This window comes from Rattus rattus, chromosome 7 (assembly GCF_011064425.1).
Source record: "Rattus rattus isolate New Zealand chromosome 7, Rrattus_CSIRO_v1, whole genome shotgun sequence".
In the NCBI taxonomy this organism is placed as follows: domain Eukaryota; kingdom Metazoa; phylum Chordata; class Mammalia; order Rodentia; family Muridae; genus Rattus; species Rattus rattus.
The window spans coordinates 118,163,893-118,187,174 of record NC_046160.1 but is presented as its reverse complement, the minus strand read 5'-3'; the positions used below and the strand labels follow the sequence as shown (position 1 = coordinate 118,187,174).

General features: G+C 42.7%; 1 protein-coding gene across 1 annotated transcript in view; it reads right to left on the bottom strand.

Annotated features, from left to right (window-relative positions):
• Positions 1–23,282, bottom strand: part of Dnah11 (dynein axonemal heavy chain 11) — a 298,504-nt gene that overhangs the window by 38,108 nt on the left and 237,114 nt on the right. The window contains exons 66-70 of the mRNA XM_032908348.1: positions 11,468–11,672; positions 10,162–10,326; positions 7,312–7,452; positions 1,216–1,386; positions 155–277 (exon numbers count right to left, since the gene is read on the bottom strand). Coding sequence (XP_032764239.1) covers positions 155–277; positions 1,216–1,386; positions 7,312–7,452; positions 10,162–10,326; positions 11,468–11,672 — 805 coding nt within the window. The remainder of the gene's footprint in view (positions 1–154; positions 278–1,215; positions 1,387–7,311; positions 7,453–10,161; positions 10,327–11,467; positions 11,673–23,282) is intronic.

Sequence of the window (23,282 nt, the reverse complement as noted above, 5' to 3'; positions counted from 1 at the left end):
AAGTAGCCAATTGGATAATACAAAGTATCTAGCATGCTTCTACAATGTAAGTGATGTCTACATCATCTTTATTTTGTGAATTGCCTTTCTACATTAAGGAAACCCATTGTTTGAAAGACAAATGAAGAATTGAGAAAGCAAGTTCATCGTGTACCTTAACAGCACTCCATGACTGAGCAGTTAGAAAGTCAACAGGGCTCGAGTAGGTGTGTTCAACCGTGAACCGAAGCAGGAAGTTCAACTCGAGGGGGTGGATCTCATTCCTTCTCAACAAGATCTCAAAAGAACACACATGTGCAAAAGATAAATTGGTTTCCTCCAAGACAGTGACACAAGAAGTTGCCACATTAACCAGCCGTGACTGCTGAGAATCCTAGCAGGGTCTACTCTGTGTTTGAAACAGACTCTTATATTATGCAGATGATCTCAACCCTGAGCCAGCAGTGAACAGAAAACACTTGTGAGGGCTCATTTTCTCCAGTTCCAACCCCCACAGCAATAAGTGCACTTTCATATCTACCCCAATGGACCAGCAACTAACGGTTTGCTTATTTCATCAGAACATGGTGTCATTTCCCTTTCTTATCACTGACTCTCTTATTTAAGCAAATCCTTACAAGTTCATGTGAGAATGAAGAAAAGATAGAGTTCTCTGAAGACTGGAGCATGAGGCTCAGATGGAGCTATTTGCTTTACTTATTTATTGTGCTAAAGAATTTTAAATTGTATTCTTAATTGACAAACAATATATTTATGGAACGAAATATGCTTTAATACATGGTTACAGCGTAGGATTGCTAGATTAAGCTAATTAATTATATTATATATATTAATCATTTTTGAAATTTACTTTTCTAGAAAAACATGGACTTTATGCAATGAGATACTATGCAGCCTAAAGTAGAAATTCCGTTAGCAACATGGATGAGCCTATATGGGACTTTTTATTTCTTAAAGGACTGTAAGAAACTCAGATCTAGACTGGCAGGACCTAGAAAGTTTGTTTATAGGACCTGAGAAGATGAACCAAGTATCTCTCACTGATGTTTTTTGAGGGTTGGTTGTCAGTTCCTCAAACCAAAGCAAAAGCCATTCTTTGTCATCAAAAGATTCTGAAAAGGCACTTTTGTTTGCCTTTGGCAGGAGGAAAATGTGCAATAATCCGAGGTGCCAGCCTTGGGTTCCAGGGAAGCTTTCAGTGACTGATGTCCTCACCTGAAAGGCCATCTGGGACAGAAATGTGAGCTTGTCTTTCTCAAACAGTGCTTGGCTGGCATAGAGGAAGGTGGCATGGGTGACACTCTCCATTAGGGCACAGATGCGCTCCTGAGTATCCTCCACCTTGTCAGCTTGCTCAATGGCTCTGTGGAACAGTGTCTTGAAAGCCTGGAAGGTCAATGTTAAAGTAAAGTCATGCTTGAGTGTCTAGCTAGTCTCAGACACATAAGGGTACAGCTTACACTCTATGGGGAGAGAGGACAAGGCAGAACTTTTATTAGGCTTACAGGAGCTGCTAAAATGCTCTGAGTGTTTGTTCCACACAGAAAGTTTTCATTCTAGGTTTGATGTCATGATATGAGTATGTGTGTGTGAGTGCATGTGTATGTGTGCATGTGTACATATGTGTGTGTGTGTGTGTTCACATATAAAGGTGCATGTGTGTACATGCATATATGTGCATGTGTACAAGTATGATGTGCGTGTGTGTGCACATATATATGTGCATGTATGTGTGTGTGTGTGTGTGTTTGTGTGTGTGTGTGTTCACATGGGTGCATGAACATTTGACAGGGTCTTCTGGTATTCACCCTGGCTGGCCTGGAACTCACTTTGTAAACAAGGATGGGCTTGAACTTATGTCGATCTTGTTGCCTTTGCCTCTCAAGTGCTAGGATTATAGGTGTGTGCCACTGTGCCTAGTTCATGACCATTATTGAAATGATTCTGTAAAGTTTATTTGCATTTCCTATTTAACAACCAGACCATCCTCTCTTCTTCCATAGGTATACTCCAATTTTATTACTTTCGAATTGTGTTTGAAATACCTATAAAAAATTTGCCACTGAAATTAAATGTATTATGTCACCAACCTCAAAACCTTTTCATCCTGCAAAACCAAGTCTCTGTACCTTTACCAACTATTCATCCTTCCCATCCCCTATCCTTGGCATCCACCGTTACTATTTGTGCTCATGAGTTTGCCTACTCTGGTGTCTTATGTGAGTGGAGTCAGGCAGTGTTTAATCATTGTGATTGGTTTATTTCTATCAGGATAATGGCTTCCAGATTTTACCATGTCATAAAATGCCTCAGAATTTCTCTTAAAGGCTTACTGATATTCCTCCACATGCACAGGCCATGTTGGCAATCCATTTATTCACTGACAGACATTTGGAAGGCCTCCATTATTGGGTTACTGTAATATTACTGCTATGAACACAGTTCTTGGGCTATCTTTTTCTTATTTTGGATATACAACCAGAAGTGGGGTTATTGCTGGCTCACATTGCCATTCCATTTTTAGTTTTTGAGAAAGTAGCATCCTGTTTCCCATGGATTCCCAGGCAGCATGTGAAGGAACTGCAATCTCCCCACAACGTCCCCAGTCTTACTTCCATAGTAGTAACCTGTATGAGGTGACACCTGTTACAGTTCTGACTTGAATCTCCCTAATCAGTGATGTTGAACATTTTGTATATTCTAGTTGGCCATTTTCATCTCTTCTTTATTAAAATTTCTATTCAAGTCCTGATCACATTTTTATCAGGTCATTTGACTTTAAATTCTACCAACTACTTTTGTGATGATATGATTATTGTTTTAAAATTACTCTTAGTACTGGCTTGATTTCATGTCTGGTCATTTTGAGGATGTACTGAGCCCTACTTGGCCATGTGAAGGGATGGCGTGACATGGTTTCCTGCCCCTGGATCAGAGCTGGCAGGGCATGGGCCTCCACAAGTGTTGATAGTTGCTGGGCATAAAACTAATAAATACTTACAAACTTCATGTTTCTCCTTCAGGAAATATTCTCCCTGCCACGGTTATCAGGGAATGTCCTCTCTGTCAAAGGTTAATGACTCCCTGACAATCAGAGATAGCACAAGTCCAGGAAGGTAAGGGTATGTCTAATGTCTCAGGAAATGGTGAAAAGTGAGAACTTCAGGACAGCCCTTAAGGTTATGGGAAAGAACTCTGAAAACATGAGTTCCAACATATATAGTTTCTCAACTATGCAAAATATAGGGATGCAGTATGAAGTCTATGAGCAGCTTGGTGGACCCAGAAAAACTGCACAATGAGCCAGCTTGTCAGAAAGATACAAAGGCAGGCAGATTTCTGAGTTCAAGGCCAGTGTGGGACAGAGTGAATTTAGGTACAGGCACAGTCAGAATAGTAATCTCAGGACTGGGTCCCACCCAGCTAAGTTTATTGTTTGTGCTTACAATGGCAGGCAGAGCTTGGAAAAAATAAAATTATATATATATATATATATATATATATATATATATATATATATGCTACTTGCTGTCCTTTTCCTAAGAGTCAAGGTCATGGCATGGTGATTCTTGGGATGGTCAAGAGGGAACCTGGAATAGATGACTGACTTGATATGCTTTTGGTCTGCATGAGATGAGCTTGTAGAGAATGATAGCAGAAACGATCTCAAGCAGAAAGAGCTATCTGGAAAGACCTCTGTCTTGAACAGACTATAGAGCCAAGAGCTATCTACAGAGAAGCGACCCGGGTAGCCATTTCGAGCAGACTACAAGGCTGTCATCTAGTAACCACGGTTTGACTCCGAGTCATTCCTCTCGATGTTCTCAAACACCCCTTCCCTCATGAACCCCTCTCAAAGCTGAGGCTGGCCCTTGGCAAGGATAGATGGATTTGTACACATCTGTCTCTCTACACAGATGCGTTTTAAGTATTAGAGCATAGAACGATTTGCTTTGTAGTACATATGTGTGAAAGCAAAATCCTGTGATGTCAGATGCACAAAATAAATCCTGGCCTCACACGTGCTTGGTAAGTGCTCTACTACTGAGCTATATCCTCAGTCCTTGGTTATTATTATTACTAATTTTGGTGTTCATACGGATGTGTTTGGAAGCCAAGGCAACCTCGGGTGTTATTAATTAGGTGCTGTCAACCTTGTTTTGTGAGGCAGGCTCTACTATTGACCTAGAGCTGCCCATTTAGGCTATGGTCTCTGGCTAGCATACCCAACAGATTAAGTTGTTCTCACCTTCACCTCCCCTTCCTCCCACAAGGCCTGATGCCTGACATGGGTGCTGGGTGGAAAACATTTTACTGACAAAGCCATTTTACTGACACAGCCATCTTCCAGCCCAAGACTCCTTCAACTTTCACCACCCCAAATAGTTTCAAGTGCTTCCTTAGAGTAATTGTCCCCACCAGTCCTAGCCTCATAGACCCACCTCTGTTTCTGTAGGTTAATCCTGTCTTTTCTCCAATCTCTCACATACAAGATTTATATGGTGAGCTTTCTTCAGTATCTGGATGCTGCTTCCAACATCATATTTTTATGATAAACAAATTTGTGCACCTGTAGCTTGTTTGTTTATATTTTTTGAGCAATTCCTTTGGGTTATTTACAAATTTTGACATAGAAAAAATGTCTGTGAGCATTGTGATAAAACTTTGTGTGACTCTTTGTATTCATATTTCTCTTAGGCCCATACCTAGAGTAAAAATGTGAGGTCACATTGGAACTGTGCCCTGTACCTAGCAGGGAGTCACCAAAGTGTCCTCAAAAATGCCTTCCGAAGCTTCATTTTCCCAGCAATGTGAAGGTGCTGTGGTGCCTTAGAACTGCTGAGATCTTAGCAGTCCCTACTGGGTATAGAGCAAGACCCTGGGCATAGAGTAAGGTCGGCCTTGATTTGGCATTTCTGTAATGACTGTTAGACATTTTCAGGTTCTATGAGGCATGCTTATGTCTTCCTCTGCACATCTATCTAGCCTGCATCATTGAGTTGTCTGTGTTCTTCTTATACCTAACAAATCCTTTCTTAGAAACACGTATTGTGAGTTTTAGTTTTGCTAGTCCATAGTTTGTCTCTTCATTTCCCAAACAGTGCTTTGTGAGAACTATAAACCTTAAACATGATAGGATGAATTTTATTTTTGTAGCTGGATCCTATGTGTCACTGTTCTGGAGGAGTTTCACTGCGAGATTCATGAGTGCTCTATAGTTTTCTTGCCAGACCTTAGCTCTAGCTGGGCACCTGTTAATCTAGGCAGGCATTACTGGTTTAGCTTTCTCATTCTCTTTATATACTGTTGCTGTTGTGAAATCTTGCCATACTGCTCTTGTCAAGGCTTTCACTGTGCCAGTTACATAAAGTTACATAGTAGGAGGCATGCTAGTTACATAAAGTTACATAGTAGGAGGCATGCTAGTTACATAAAGTTACATAGTAGGAGGCATACTAGTTACATAAAGTTACATAGTAGGGGGATGCCTGTTACATAAAGAAGTTACATAGTAGGATACATACCAGTTATATAAAGTTAATAGCAGGAGGCATGCTAGTTATACTTACCTTACTGATACACCATCTCCAAGGGCCTGAGGTTGTAGATTCAAATCATATGTTCACTTCTGACTCTTTTGCCACCACCCCAGCCATCTATCTGCTTCAGGCCTTCCACTGGCTTCTTGTTGCATGGAAAATATAGATTTCTTAACAGCCTGAGAAGCTCTATAGGATCAAGTCTAACGTACCTTCCTCTTGGGTTCTGTCTTTTGTAACCTCTGTCCTCATGCTCATTACCCTCTGGCCAGAGATACATCTTTATAGCATGCAATTTCCAGCCCTTTCATGCCTCAAACAGCCCTGCTTACCCAACACTTGTTAGTGCTTTCCTTCAAGCTCCTCCTCAAGCAACACTTCCTCTGAATGGCCTTGCCTGTGCCTCTCCTATTTATTACTATATGTATAGTGGTTTTTTATAAGCCTATGTGTTTATTAGAGATTATATGTATGTCTACCCACATGCGGAGGTTAGAGGGCTACTTGTGGAATTATTTTTCCCTTCTACTAGGTAGGTTCAGGAGATTAAACTCAGGCTGTCAGACTTATTGGTGCCTTGATCTGCTGAGTCAATTACTTAAAATTTTGAAATTAATGTAGTATTTAAGGTATTGACACCACAGCAATTATGGACATGTTATTTCGAGTGTTTTAGACAACACTTACTCCTTATGGAGAAATAAATATCAAACTAGAAAATTTTACATAAAACACACTCAAATAAAGCTACCTGATGATTCCACATGGCTGTATGGTAGCTTTTTTAGATGCTTTTATTATTTAGAAATCTTTATGGTGAGTGTGCATGGCATTATCTTATGGTGTTTTGAACAAAGTATAGTTTAGTTGATTCTCTTTCCTTCTCCTCTTCTCCCTCATCCACTGCTTCCCTGGTAGTCCCGCCTTTAGATTCTTTTCTTTTTTCGGTGTCTAATGAGTCCTTTTGCCCACTTCTAATTTTTTTTTTTTTTTTTTGGTTTTTTTTTTCGGAGCTGGGGATCGAACCCAGGGCCTTGCGCTTCCTAGGCAAGCGCCCTACCACTGAGCTAAATCCCCAACCCCTAATGTTTTTATTAAAAATAAAACAAGACACTAGGGAGGGGATACCACACGTTTAGTTCCAGCACTATGGAGGCAAGGAAAGTGGATATCAGAGTTGGAGGCTAGCTTGGACTACAGACTGAGATCCAGAACACCCAGGGCTACAGAGAGAAACCGTGTCTCAGAAAACAAAACCAACAAAACCAACAAACCCACCTATACACCCAGAGACAAGCCACCTGCATGATGATGGGTCTTGTTAAGGATTTGTTTCAAAACTGACAGCAAGAATTAAAGATTCTTCTCAAAGACAGAGCAGCATGGCAGACAGAGCCTGGCTTTTGTAGTCAAACCAGCACAAGCTGAAATCCAGACTCTAATAATCACAGAACATGAATTTGGGGGCAGTGTGTTTGAAATCTAAAAAGGTTACCTTTTTCTTTTCTTTTCTTTCTTTTCTTTCTTTTTTTTCTTTTTTTCTTTCTTTTTCTTCTTTTTTTTTCTTTTTTTTTTTTTTTTGGTGAGGAGAAACTGAAATGCTTTCTTGGAATGTTTTAGGGAATCTGATATACGTAATCGTTACTTAAAATGCTTTGCCCAATTCTTTCTCCCTTCCTGCCAGGACTGCTGAGAAATAAATCCCTAACTTCTAGGGATAAAAATCAGGCTTTCTGGAGTTATGGATCTTCCTTAGCCTGTTCAGCATTACCTTCAGAGAGAACTGGTAGACGGGGTTGATTTTCCGGAGGTCACTGATAACAAAGTACATAAGGGAGGCTCTTGCTGCCACCGGTCTGTAGCACTCACGGGTCTCGTTGATTTTTCTCTCATTTTCTCTGGCCTCTATCACCTGTAATGGGATCAAATGATAGCCGCAACTTATCTCTGGTGTTTTCTAAACACATGCCATCGATGGAAGGACTCTCAGGAATGTTTGAAATGGGCAACTATTGCGCATTGAGCCCGGTGCTGTGGCCATGTTTGTATTCCCAGTAGTTGGGAGGGTGAGGAGCATTGAGCTTGGGTCTGGTCTGCAATACCATAGTGTGCTCCTTCAAGAACAACCTGCAGCAGAGCGTGAGGCCCCAACTCAGTAGAGCAAAACAAGCAAAGGACGCAAAGTATATTACAGGCCTGACTTCTGTAGACATGAGCTTTGATGAAATTACTAGGGCCATGCCAGTAAGATGACCCACGGGAAACAGTGCTTGCCACACAAGTTCAAGAACCTATGATCTCAAGGTGGGGGTAGAAAACGAACTAACTCTGGAGGGCCGTCCTCTGACCTCCACATAGTGTGGTACGTACATATCCAAATAATAAATATCAACATTTAAAGAAATTCTTAAATTCCTATTTTCAAATAACCTTTTCTCATGAACTTCATTCCACCGGGAAGGGAGAGGGCGCTGGCTGCTTCTGACCCTGTAGATTTAAATGACCTTAATTGTTTTGCCTCTGCGGGATCTGCTTTTGAGTAATGTCACCTTCCTGCCTCCCTTCTCTCATTCAGGCCTTAATAACCTAGGTATATTGCCTCCCAGGGATGGCTCTTAAAAGTCTGCTGGGTCAACTCAGTGCCAGTGGTTTTATTAGGGAACGAGATCCACAAATGCAGCCAAGGTCAACAGCACCGGCAATATCCACGCGTCCTAAACAGCCTCTGTATGAGGGCTCCCCCAGCCATCAAATTCCAACAATACCAGCTCTCCATATACTCAAATATTCCCACTTATTCTTACTTGCTAGCTCCTGGGAACATTTTCTGAAAAAAAAAATATACATATATATGTATATATATATATATATATCACCATCAATGACTCATTTTTATTTAAGAAAAAAAATACCTATTTCTATAACCAGATACAAATCTATTCTTTTTTTTTCCCTATAAGAATACATGTTGCTGGCCCACTGCAGCTTTAAGCGATACAATATTTCCCTCTAAAGATTTCTATGGTCTTGACTCATGATGTGTGTGAATGACAGACAGGGCAGAGAGGGCTGTGGTTTCATGGTGGTACATTAAGAAGATAGGAAGTTAACTCAAAGCCTTAATTTACTTAATTGCCCTAATCTTTACTATCTTAGGAGCCACCTAGCAAACACTTACTTAAAAGGAGAGAGTAATTGGGATTCTATTGCCTTGCTTAATTTAAGGCACATACGTTGGGTGTATGGCGACACAGCTTCTGCTGGGTAATTAGCAGATTACTTAGTCAGGAGGATATGCCACAAACCAAGGAAGAGTCTAGTTCTGATCCAAACTGCACAATGTTAACAGTTACTGGCCACTTGTGCAAGTCCAGAGTGCACACATCACACACAGCCCATTGTGATCTAGGCTGCTCACTTACTAGGATGCTGTTCATGGGAAATGGCTAACTGGCCTTTGAAAAATGTCATTTTCCCAGGGTAAATGGTGCAGCACTGAGACCCACATGGGACCATTCCTTGCTTGGTTCTTGCCACCAGAGGCTTGTACATAAAACTTCAGTTCTAAACATTTCTCTAAAAACTCAATATGCTGGGATATTATTTCTTGGAACCTAGCTTCACCCCTTTCTTATAGTTTCTACTATATAAACCAGGAGGCTCCAACATTGGTCACACAAGAAATATTAATATAATTAAATGGAACTTGAAGTACCAATTGAACCATTTCCATTCTTAATCCTGTACTGGTAGCCCAAGTATTGAGGGCTGTTTATTAAGTGGCCTAAATTATACACTAAACCTGTTTTCTTAGAGGAGTCACCAAACACTGATTACCTTGTGCAAACTGAAGTTCTCAGTGGGTGGTGCTGTTAAGAGTTACACACACACACACGCATGTTAAGATTCTCCAAGGCCCAAGGCTAGAACTTCCTGATTATGGAGAGTTAAAATGTTTAACATGAGAGCCAAATTATCTCTTGTTATTTTTAGTTCCTTTAAAGCCATTCATGGCCCGCGTATCCATGTCTGACCTAGTGACTATCAAGAACCTTTAAAATGGGGCTGGAGAGTTCACTAGCAGTTAAGATCACTGGATCCCCAGCTAGAGGACCTGGATTAAATCCCCAGCACCCACATGGCAACTCACCACTGTGTAACTAACTCCAGAGGGTATGCTACCCTCACACAGATACACATGTAGGCAAAACATTAATGGGCATAAAACAAAAATAAATAGATTGTAAAAACCTTTAAAATGACTCTTAGCAAACCACTAGCTTCTACCAACTTCAAAACTGAGAATGTCACTAGGTAGCATCTGAGACCTATAGTATATTTACCCCGTTTTACTATATAACCCATCTACCTGATGCAAGTGCCTTGGTTAATTGTTTTCTTTTTATCTGTTACTATAAATACACCATGAATCTGTTACCACATTGGGTTACAGTTTTCGGGGTAACCTGAATCTGTGTCCCCAGGCCATGGCCACTCATAATTGGCTCCAGAATAAACTCTCATTTCCTTTGAATGGAGAACTGCGTTTTGTGGTGACAGCTGCCATCTACTCCATTCCAGCAGAGTGCCGAGCCAGCCAGGGGTCCTCTGCTGCTCTTACCTTGTGCTCTATTTCTGCTGCAGTGGCCTTGGTAGTCTCCAGGCGCTCTACCAGGTCCGTGTCATCCAGGAAGCTCCCCTCTGCAGCAGAGAGGCGCAGGAGAAGGTCCTCTTCAAGATGCCTCAGCTCTATCTTAAAGTCGTTTTGGTGCTTGGTCAAAACTAGCTAATGGGAAATATTAGGGATGGCGGTTAAGTCTCTGCTTTGTTCAGGACAGTTCTCATAATCACGGGAGTCACAGGGGTCAGCGCAAGCACAAGAAACACAATGGTTGAAAAATACACTGATCACAACTACGAACATTATGTAAAAAACTAAGACAGCATGCTAACATTTGGTTAGAATCTAAAGGTTTAGAGTGTGGATGTTTATTTAACATCGATAACCTCTAGGAAGACTGCTTAAGAAAATAATAGAAGTTTTTGGCTTATACTCTGATATTTAAACAGCTTGGAAGACCTATTATGAGGAAGATTTCAAAATAGGGAAAGAGGTAAGCACTCGTCTTTCACCAAGAACAGAGGTCTTGGGCCAACTGTCACCAGAAAATTCAGAGTCACTAGCAGAACCCTTAGACTGTACCTGGCCTTTGCAGGAGGGTAAAACCTTCCTGAGTACCCAGGCATGAGGAGCCCTCCCCATCTCTGTTTTCTCTCTGGGAGGCACACCGCATTCTCACAATAAAGACTAAAGAATAAACCACAGTTGCCTAGAGCAGGAGGAAACCCAGGGGAACTGTAATCATTTTGGTAGTTCCTACCCACAGAGCCTTCTCTTGCCCTTACCAAAATCCCACCCTGGGGAAACTATGCTGACCAAGGAGAAGGGTTATAACGGATGACTCCAGGATACAACAGATAACTCACAGAGTTGAACATATATCGCACAGAGTCTGGCAGCAGACACAAGGTCTGCACAGGCTTAAGCCAGCAGAGGTCCCAGCACAGAGAAGAGAGTAGATATGGGGTCCAAACCCTAACCAAGATGCTATCTTTAATTGGTACCCATTGGCAAAGGAAAACCACCAGTTTTTTTTTTCCAGTAGAGTTTTCTGGGCTGGTTTACATTGGGCTTGATCCTCTTATGTCTGTTAGACATCAAGAAAATGACAGCTGAATCTGACTGACAAGCTCCAAGCCTAAGCTCTGGTCCCTCTCCACAGCTAATGCCCAGCCTTAGCTACCTGGCATTTCTCAGGAGGACTTTCCTCAGTTGCAGAATCCTACTTCACAGGCAAGCATCTGGCATTGTCATCTGTGCTGAGGGGGTGACGGGTAAGTTCTGGGGTTGATGCAGTAATATTTACCTTTAGCCTCTCCAAATCTGGCCTTTCGACACTGACTACCTCTGCCAGCAGCTGGCCTTCGAGACCATCTTCTGTGACTGTGAAATTGAGGAGGGTCGTCTGGGCTTGTAGTTCTGGCTTGTAGTGTGGGTTTGCCAGTTTCGTGTGTAGGATGAGGCGGAAGTTCTTGTTGAATTCGCATTCTTTATCACCAATCCTGATGTACCTACAGGGGCCACAACACAGACACTCAGGAGATCCCTGAGACCATGAGAATGGGAAGGTACCGTTCCATTCCTTGATTCTGGTAATACTCCTAAGCCAGCAGGCCAGGTCTAGGGATTCCTAGTTACCTCAGTTTTCCTATGACACAGGATGAACGGAGGATGCCATTAGACCTCTGTCTATTTCTGTATGTGTGAACCAGTAACAGTGTGACAACTCATCGTACAATGTTGCTCTGACAGTCAGCAAAGTGTGGCTTTCACTGTACTTTCTGGGATTAAACTTATATCAAACATTGCTATTTCCTAGAGTGTTATATTATTTTTAAAGCATTTTTATGTGAAATCATAGGAAAATACTGCTGCTCTTGTTGAAGGGTAGACTAAAGAAGGCATGTGTTGAGGCATGCACACACACACATGCTAACTCTGCACACACACATACACGTACACAAACTCTGCGCGCGCGCGCGCGCGCACACACACACACACACACATACACTAACTCTGCACACACACACACAAACTCTGCAAACACACACACACACACTCTGGTCTACACTAAACTATATTACTATGCCATGAGTGAAATATTTTACTTGCTGAAATATTAAATTACGGACTTATACACACTATGTTATTAAACAATTCCTTATATATTATATTAACATATTATCACCATGTTAAAAATAGTAACCATGTATTAATAGTTGCTTTTGTTTCCAAAACTCAGCTATTGAAATACATCTTTAGATCCATTGTTTTCTATAATTTTTGCCTGGCTTATTTTTTCTTATCTGCTAGGAACCCACTATAGAAGAGTTCTTCAATTCAAGTGACAGACAGACAAACAGAAATTGAACCCACAGATGATTCGACTTGTCGAACATTTTGCTTAGGTGGCCTGATGATGCACATAAAAAGTTTGGAGTGTCACTAAACCAAGGAACAACTCACTCTCTTTTAATCTTGAATATTGATAAAAAGTCTGAATTCTTCACTATTAAAACTGTAAAATTTTATTTTTTTAAGGTCACAGGGATTAAACCAATAGCCTCATGCCAGCTAGGCAACAGAGACACTCTACCATCAAATCCTGTCTCCAGCCTTCTTTTTACCTTTTCATTCTGTGACATATTCTACTAAGCTGCCTAATTTGGGCCTTGACCTTGAAATTTCCTGCTTCAGACTCCCAAGTAGAGAGGGACTTCAGGTTGCATGATCAGCACTGCTTTGTGAAATATTTGATTATTGAAAATGTTATGATGATCAATGCCATGTAAAGCCAGGGTTGCTATTAATCTAACGACAGAATGCTATACAGCCCATGAGAGAAAACTATTCACTGCCTGTCTCGCTGACTCTCAGGTGAGAGGGTATTTACTTGGATTATTAACGTTGATAATTGAGCACATTGATAGTTGAGAAGAAATGACAGTGTGCACATCCAGCACCTGTGTCTAACAATTAAAACAAAAATGAGCAGAAGTTCTCAGGATGCTGAACTGAGGCAATCTCTGGGCTGCTGGCTCGGGCTCTTCTGTGACTGTGCCTTACAAAGTGACTATCAAGTGCAGATGGGTGGCAAAGTACCCTGTACCCACTCACCACTGTTTGGAGGAAGTTTTGAGACAATTTGCTCTAATGTATCATTCAAGCTTTAATTGCCTGGATATGAATTAAGAATCCCAAGGACTGAATAGACTAGTGGCCCAATTCAAATTTTGTTTCCACTGAAAAGTGACCTTCCATTTGTAGAAAAAAAAAAAAAAAAAAAAAACAAAAACAAAAAAACAGGGCAAGTGTTAGCCTCAAAGCTGGAGACACAGCCAGCAGCCTACTTGAGAGCTTTGTGAAGCTGAAAGGTGATGTCATTCACTGTGTCTGGTTTGGGTTTGTTTGCTTTGTTAGTTCTTTTCCAAGAGGAAAAAGAGCCATTATTCCAGCAACCCAATCTTGACTGAGTTAGTGTACACCTTTGTAGTGTGTTTCTCTCTCTTTTAAAACAAAGATAGGACCTGTGTCTGAATGATGAGTACTGGCATCCCTGTTGGAATACAGAGAACCTTTACAGACGGATGAACCGAGGATGCTGGAATAGACAGATGATCATGGTGGTCTGAACTCATGTTTTATAGTCTAAGGGTCAGACAGCACACGTTCACACTGACACACAGTTTCCAGGTGATACCATGCTTATGGATCTATGTATCTATCTATGTATCTATCTATGTATCTATGTATGTATCTATGTATCTATGTATGTATCTATGTATCTATCTATCTATCTATCTATGTATTATATATCTATGTAACTTTGTATCTGTTTGTATGTATGTATGTATGTATGTATGTATGTATGTATGTATGTATGTATCTATCTATCTATCTATCTTTCTACCTACCAACCATCTATCTACCTGTGCCATTCTTTCTTAAACATAAACTGAACACCATGAAATATAAAATATGAACCCCACACTTCCTCCAGCAAGTGCACTGGCGGGCAGACCAGCCTGTTCTCAGCCCAGCATACTGGCCAACCTGTTCTCATCTGGACAGACTCTGACCTGGAGCTCTGATAATCTCTCCACTTGGCTTGCTATATTTTCATGGGGGGGGGGGTGTTGCTGCTACACCAGCACCACACTTCCAAACTCCCATAGCTAGTTGAGGAGCATTTCTTGCAAACCCATGTCTGCCACTATACCTTTCTCTTTGGGACCCAGTTGAGTCACTGCGTGAAGGAAAACACCACACAAATTTAGTTTAGAATCAACAGGTAACACAATTGCTGGGTGCAGCAATTAGTATCCTAATTTGTAAGCTATTCTAAGATACAAATCCTCCAATAGCGAATCCCAGGGGATCTATTTACCACCTGAACATTGGCGGGGGGCACTACCTACATTTTGTCCTCCACCATCTCTCCCATCCAAAGAGGAGTATCTTTCTTCTGCCTCCCCTCTTCCTCTCTCTGACCTGGAAGTCCTGCCTACTCCACACCCAGTAACTGGTGGAAGTAATCAGAGGCAATGCTTAGTATCTATCAAACTCTGGCCTCCACATGAAGGCACATACATATGTGCATATGCACATACATGTATACTAAGCAAGCAATACATTTTAGAAAAGGAAATAGTTACTAGAGAGGGGAGTTGTGCTGCAGAAGAGAACTACAAACTGGGATTTTACACCCTGCTTGGAAGCATCATTTGATAGCTTTAGGTTTCCCGGGGACAGTAAATTATCCTCAATTGGGGTGTTTATGATCTATGAAAGGCAAAAATTGCATAATGATACAGTTGGTTTTATCATTGCTGCTAGGTTAATTTTTGGTTAATCTCCTGTCTGGGAAAATTAAACAGACTGTTAACACCCTCTTCTGCTTTGAAGACTCTAAACCACAACAGCATTAACCGGAGGGGTGGAGAAGCAGACAGACAAATGTCCCTGCTTCTGTGAACAGTGCAAACCCCAAGGTTGACTTCTGCTATTCAGGGCTGCCATGGCTCACTGGAGCTGCTGCGAGTGGCACAGAGGTAGGAAGTGCAGTCTTTTGCTTAAAGCAAAGTCTGTCTGAATTTACTTCCTGCCCTACTACCCTCGAGAACAGAATATTCTTTTATCCCCTCACAGTGAGACTCACAGGTGGAAGGGACTTCCAAATTTGGGGTACATTTTCCTATGGAGAACGTTTTTTTACACTCTCCTAAGGAGTTAGCTACCCTTTACCTTCTAGCTGGATGAGATTGGCTGGTTTGGAGGCGAAAGAGTTATTTGGACAGCTCGGAACTGAACTGAAATGATTTTTCCCAGGGCAAACACTATGGGCTAATTGGCCAGGACATGGGGTGAGTCAAGGACATTCTAGTTCACCTTGTTGTGTGGTAACTTTAGAGCAAGCCTAACCTCTCTAGATTCTTCTTTTTATGGACCCAAAGAGTTCATGATTTGCCCAAAGGCCCTGCTGCCTGGCAGATCTGGGACTACTAAGACTCTGTTCTCTGGACACCTGGTGTAAAATCTATTTCACTGTATCTCATTGCAGACTAATTTGTGTTCACAGAGGCTGCCTACAATGTCTCTGTTAACCTATTTAGCCATTGATAGCAAGAGGGCATAGAAGATACAGTTGACTTGGGATTAACCTGAGGCAGTTAGAGGGAAAATAGACAGGGCTCAGAGCACACAGCCCTGTTTCTAATCTTTGTTTAGAAATTCTGTTGTTTATGAAGGAAAGTGGCTGTGATCTATAATTTTTAATATTTATTATATGAATTATTTATCTTACAGACTTATGGCTTCCAGGAAAAGTAAAGGATATTTAGGAGGAATTAATGATTCTGAAATAAATGTAATCATCTGCAAGTACATATTAACCAAAATTCAACTTTCATAGGTCAGGTTTGAATAAAATTCAGCTATATTTGGAATATAGGAATTCTTCCAAAGTTCATTCACAACCCAGCTCAAAAATGTTCTGGACTAAAAAGGTATCTCATTACTTCCAGTCATGGAAGGTCACCGTTATGGTGGTGGTGGAATGCACACATTGCTTTGAGAACATATGAGCAGGGTTTGCTGGCTGATTCTCATAACTCTTTTCTGAAAGCCTTGTACTAACAATGCAGGTTACCAGAGATTCCTAAAAGCCAGAGCCTGTGGCCTTCAAGAGACAGCAGCAATGTCTCCAAGGGAAGATTCTGAAACCGGAAGTTAAAATGTGGAATTTTCATAACAAGGACCAGCATGGCAAGATGTCCCTAAGGCTATAATAGCCTCATGTCTCAGAAGTCATCAACAGCTGTCTAATTTGACTTAGCATACTCTCAAAACGACAGAAATCATACATGGTACTAAAAACCTAGCCAATTACCTGGAGTAAGACTGCGGATCTTAGAGAAGAATCTATTACTATCACTAAACCACTAAGCAAGCATAATTCCCTTACAGAAAGCCACAGTGGACCAAAATGCAGAATGCATCTGATGGTGGAGTGCACAGCGCCTCAGTGGATAGATCTACAGCTCAACCCCTGCTACTGATGCTCACAGACTGTCACAACAGAGGGGCAGAAAGATTTAAGAGTCAGAGAACCAGGAAATCTGCCATGAGATTATATCTTCTAAAAGTGACAGGGAAGCTTTGTTCATAAATGCTCGACAATATGGCTGCCAAAACAAGGCTTGAACACAGACAGCATCAACAGATATGCTAACATGGAAGGGGAATCTCACGAAGCCACCACACAGTCAAAGAACTACAGGCAGCTGGGGAACGCTAAGAAATCATTTTCCCCAGGGCCGAGCCTCTAAAATGGTTGTCCAGTACCAAGAGGTCAGTTCTGACATGTAAGTGACACTAAATGAATTCACCAGGCTGTATTTTTGTATGTAGACAGTGTGCATCAATGACAAAGAAACAGAGGCTGTGAACTTGAGAGGAACTGGGGTTGGAGAGCCATGGGAGGGGCTAGAGCGGGGATAGAAATGATGCGATGATGCAGGTAACAGATATAAGGTTTGGAAGACTATCTCTTTAGTTCTGATTATGTCATAGATCCTTGGTTTGGGTGGTGGATAAAATAAAAATACATTGTTACTGAAAGTGTAAGTTCTAATGTATTTAAGCTTCCTATCTCGGTGCCTACTCTAACTGTGTTTAAGCTCTGTAAGTTGAATACATTTTTGTTTCTGGTTAACTTGGGTGTGTCAAGGTTTTACTTATTTTTATAATAAATTTTATAAAGCCTTAAAAAAAGAAGACGAAGAATCTCATAGAACATTCTAGACCGTGTTCTCTAAAGCTACCCTGTCTTTTGAATTTCAGTCTCCCTTCCTTCCCAAGTGTTATCACTGCTCTCAAATCATGTCCATCCTGATCTTTGAATAAAATTCTTCTCCTAAAAAAACCGTTTAAATGAGTAAAAATAAATAAATAAAAAATAACATGGATGTACTGGCTGGTTTTGTGTCAATTTGACACAAGCTAGAGTCATGAGAGAGGAAGGAATCTCAGTTGAGGAAATGCCTCCATGAGATCCAGTTGTAGGCATTTTCTCAATTAGAAGATTGATGGGGGAGGGCCCAGCCCATGGTAAGTGGGGCCATGCTTGAGCCAGTGGTCCTGGGTTCTATCAGAAAGCCGGCTGTGCAAGGCATGGGGAGCAAGCCAGTAAGCAGCATCTCTCCATGGCCTCTGCATCAGATAGCTCCTGCCTCCAGGTTCCATCCCTCTGTGAGTTCCTTTGGTGATAAACAGCATATAGAAGTGTAAGCTAAATAAACCCTTTCCTACCCAATATGCTTTTTGGCCATGTGTTTTCTTGCAGCAGCAGAAACTCTAACCAAATGTGTGGAGGTCTCCCCTCCTGCTGCCTCCCTCCATACCTCCTTCCTCCCCACTCCCCCTTTCCTCATCCTTTCTTTTAGAGACAGGATCTCACTGTGTATCCCTGGCTGGTCTAGAACTCACTATGTAGACCGAGCTAGCCTAGAACTAACAAATCTCTGCCTGAAAGTGAGGACATTAAAAGTGCTCACCACCATTCCTGGCAGAATGAGGAACCCTGATCTCGGGGATGCACATATGCAAACCAAGGGAGTTTCTTACATTTACTGGAGCCATTTTCCAGACAGCATGGTTACAGCTAGGAAGCTGTTCTGAATGACAGAGACTTTAACAGATCTCTGACGTGACCCAGTATTCTGTGTACCAAAGCAAATATCATTAATTTTTTATATAATCTTCCAATACCAAACACAGAAAACAGAGCATAATTCTTTTACAGTAGAGCTGTGCTTCGGAGGCACGTCCATGTCTTTACTAGGAATGGCTGCAAATGGATTCGTTCAAAAGGATTTGTAGGATTTGAGGCTTGGGGACAAACTGCCTAAAGATATTGTATAGCATTCTATAGTTGGTTCTCTTTCTAATTTGGACAATTCAGGTAAAGATAGAAGTTAGGTTTTATGGTAAATAAATAACAGAGCCCCACTACTTGAGAGTAAAAGCACACTCCAGAGAAGAAATCAATGTTCAATGGACATCTAAAAGCCTTCCGGTTCACCCTGCTGTTTAAAATGAGTGCCTGCCGCTACTGCTGAGAGTGTAGCCAAAAAGCTCAGGTGTGTGGTGCTGAGAGCGGAGCCGTAACTTAGCAACCCCAGCAGGAAGGGCGGTGCTCGTTGGTCAAACCCAGTTCTTCCGGAAAGGCTTTGGATTGAAAGCTTCACAGCTGGCAAACCCGGAAGGTGAGGAATGAAGGCCCTGGAGGAGCAGAAATGAGTTAATCTGCTCGCTCCTTCACACAAATGAGCACAAATACAGTGTACCTCTCTACGTAAAAGATGACTTCAATCGGAATTTCAAAGTGAAACAAAAAAGATGTTTTAGGACTCCAGGAAACACCACATAGAAGAACAAAAAGCAAGCGGCGATCTAAAAAAAAATTACCTCCTCTGGAATAAAATCACACACACACACACACACACACACACACACACACACACACACACACACACACACACACACACACCCCTACCATATTGAAACACTATAGCAAAACTAGAGATTCTAAATTCATTAATGTAGGTTTACAGCAGAGGTTCTCAACCTGTGGGTTGGGGCCCCTTTGTGAAACATCTATCCTCAAAAATATTTGCATACGAGTTATGAGGTAGCAATGGAGGTAATTTTGCAATTGAAGTCACACAGCATGAGGAACTGTATTAAAGGGTCACAGCATGAGGAAGATAGGGAATCGCTGTTTTGGAGGATCGCTCTTCTGAAAAAGAGTCCAAAGTGTTCTGTTTCTTTTAAATCTGTAGCAGGGTTTGTTAACAGTTTTCAGATAAAATCTAAGAGCCAGATCCTGTGACATCGGGTCATGCCCATGAGACCCTTTTGTGACATTTTATGTTTCCTTTTATAACCTGGGTTAAGGTTCAGAATGGAAAAGGTGTTGTAGTGTTTTTCCTGACAATAAAAAACCTTATTTTGACATTAGAGGTAGGGTAGGAAAGACTAGATGCTGATTATTGGATATTGTAGGCTAAATTATTGTGAAGAATTAAAAAATTAATAATAAGCCGCCTAACTACCCCAAAAGAAGAAGTGGGGTCTGTAAGAGCTTGAACTTTTCACCCTCCCCTGCTGTACAATGGTTCCCGGAACATTCTTGCATGAAAAGTTTTCTGGAACAGCCACAATGACCCATAGCCTCCGGCCACAATGCTCTAATGACCCTGTAGAATGTCACAAAGCCCTAGGTGTGTTGCCTGGTGTTGCACATGACTAGCATATGATCTAGCTGTGTGAGCTGTTTATGGTCTTGGAATTCCCCTCCTCCCTCCCTCTTGCTCCCCCTAAATTGTGGTTTTTTCCTTTATAAGCTCTGTGAAAATTCAGGTCGTGGTCGAACTCCTCTACTCCCTGTGTGGTGTATGAGTCTCGACCCCAGCATGCTGGCCTGAGCTCTCATATCATCTTGCTTACAATAAAACTTCCTCATGTGATTGCAGCAGGTGGGTCTCTGTGTCCTACTGGAAAGCGTCTCTCCCGAGACTTGAGTGGGGGCTCCCTTTGGGGTCCAACATTTTTGGGGCTCCGGGATCAGCGCGACCACCCAGGGGTCCAAAGACCCACTTGGAGGTAAGATTCTCTGTTTTGTCTCAGCGCTGTGTCTGTGTTCTGTCTGGAAATCTGAGTGCGATCGCAGTTTCGGTTTTATGGACGCTCAGGGAGACCGCACTCCTGGAAGGAGGGCGGGGTGGATAGGATAGGCGTGTCCAGGTGTCCACCGTCCGTTAGCCCCTGGGAGGCGTCCCAGGAGGAGCGGGGGAGGACCAGGGGCGCCTGGTGGACCCCTTCTGGTAGGTCAGAGGAGACTTTACTCCTTGACGACCGATTTGTTAGGCAAGGTCTGGGACCTGCCGATCAGTTTCAGTGCTTCTGGTCGACACGAGGTCGACGTCGGTTTTGTTTTCTGTTGTCTTTTTTGTTTGTGTTCGTGTGTGTGGTGTGTGTTGTCGAGCTCGACATGGGACAGAAAGTAACGACTCCTTTGACTTTGACTTTGGATCACTGGACTGAAGTAAGGACTAGAGCTCACAATTTTTCAGTAGATGTTAAAAAGGGACCCTGGCAGACTTTTTGTTCATCTGAATGGCCGACCTTTAAGGTAGGATGGCCACCAGAGGGAGCCTTTAACCTGTCTCTCATTTTCGCTGTCAAGCGCATTATCTTTCAGGAAGTAGGAGGACATCCCGACCAGATCCCCTATATCACCGTCTGGCAGGACCTGGTCCAGAATCCCCCACCTTGGGTTACGCCCTGGACCGTAGGGTCCGGAGTGACAGTGGCAGTTGCGGCAGCTAAACCTAAGCAGACCCAACCGTCGGCGGGCCCTTCGGCACCCCCGAAGATCTACCCTGAGATCGAGGACCCTTCATGGACAGAGCCACAGCCTCCCCCTTACCCTCTGCCGCGGCCATCTGCACCCCCGGACCCGGCACCTGCCGAGAGGGAAGAGGTGGAGGGGCCCGCGGCGGGGACGCGGAGCCGGAGAGGCCGCAGCCCAGAGGGAGACTTCACGATTGCCTTGCCCCTCCGCGCTTATGGCCCACCACCGGGCCCCGATGAACTAGTCCCTTTGCAGTATTGGCCTCTCTCCTCAGCTGACCTATATAATTGGAAAAATAATCACCCTTCCTTTTCAGAAAATCCTGCAGGCCTGACCAGGCTTCTTGAATCCATTATGTTTTCTCACCATCCCATTTGAGATGCTTGTTAGTAGCTGTTACAGGTCTTCTTTACCACTGAGGAAAGACGGAATCCTACTAGAGGCCAGAAAAAATGTTCCAGACACGGATAGAAGGCCCTCACTTCTGCCTGCTCTCTTCAGACGCCTGAAGGTAGGGGAGTGCTCCAGGTCTGCCGCCAGGCTCCAAGGGTGGGTCTCTGAGGGGCTGGAAAGTGCCCCACCAATCTGGCCAAGATAAGGAAAGGATATGAAGAGAATGTTACAGAAACTTGAAGGGTTAAGTTAAGTTGCTGAGAGTTAGTGTAAGTTACAGAGAAAGTAAGGTTAAAAGAGAAAGAAGGTAAAAAGAGCAGAAAGCTAGGGAAGAAAGGAGACAAAAAGAAGAGGAAGTAAAAGAGAGCTAAAGAGAGATAAAAAGACGAGAAAGGAAACATATACTGGCCACAGTAGTTAGGGAACCTAGGAAGATAGTACCTGGCAACAGAAGAGAATTCCTGGCTAAAGATCAGTGTGCCTAATGCAAAGAAAAAGGACACTGGGTCAGGGACTGTCCAAGAAAGAACAAGAGGGGCCACTGGAGAGCTTCTTGGTCCTAGAGTGCTGGCTATGTACAGAGATAGAAGGGAAGTGTGGATACAGGGACCCAATGCTCTGTGCTCCTATGCCCCCCAGTGGGCCAATATCCAAAGACCTTGAGTGCAAGGGGCTACTGGCAACGAACAATACTTATGGACTGCCCGAAGAACAGTGGACCTTGGCGTGGGCCGGGTAACCCACTAGTTCATGGTCATCCCTGACTGCCCCTATCCCTTGCTCATGAGAAAATTGCTCTCCAAATTGACTTGTGTGGGCTGAAACGGCTGGGTGAGGCCATGTGTATGCATATCTACAGACTGTATATGTGGAGCTTAAGACCTGTCTCAGTGCACCAGTACCTGATGCTGGGAGATGAATGGCTTAGCGCTGTTCTGCTTGGAACATATCACTCCTGCCAGCCGGGCACTAACAATTATCACCCAATCCAGGACTTAAACTGTGATAGAGTGGCTGATGTTTGCCTTTGAATAGAGTGTCCCAAAAGATGGGACCACTGGTCAGCTGCCATGGACTAGATTCTCCACGGGTGAGGACAATCTGTCACCTTGCTGCCCAGTCCGGACCTGGAACCACCACAGCACGAGTGTCAAGCACTGGCAGAAGCCCATGGGTGGAGGAAAGACCTCTGCGACTGGCTGATTGACCGCTTCTGAAAGCCGAGGACCTTGTCACAGATGGGAACAGTTCTCTTCATGAATGAAGGTCAGAGATAAGTGGGTGCTGCCATGGTGGACAAAACGATGTCATCTGGGATGGCTGAACTTCTACGCCCCCAGCACATCAGCACTGCAGATGCCTTTGCCATCTCTTGGATGCCCTGGTGAAGCCAACAACTGTGAGTACTATTCATTGCCCAGGAAAACAGGAAGGAAGAGATTCAGTGACATGGGGCAGTAACAAAGCAGATAAAGTGGCTCGGGAAATGGCTATGCAGGAGCCTATCCTGGTTACAGGCCTGCAAGAGACAGCCACTGGGAACTGGGATTGGACTAAGGGATGGCCTCACTTAGAATGTAAAACAGAAGAAAAGGCTCAAATTGCTTAAACGAAAAAAAAAAAAAAAAAAAAGACAATGACACACTTGAGGGGAAAGCTATACTCCCCAGAGAACAAAGAAAAGACTCACTTTGCCAAATACAGAAATGGATTCATTTAGGAGATAAAAAGTTTGTCCAAGTAGTTAAGTGTATGTAATAGACTTTAAGATTTTAGCCAGAGAGACAGTAAAAAAAAAATATATAAGGTATGT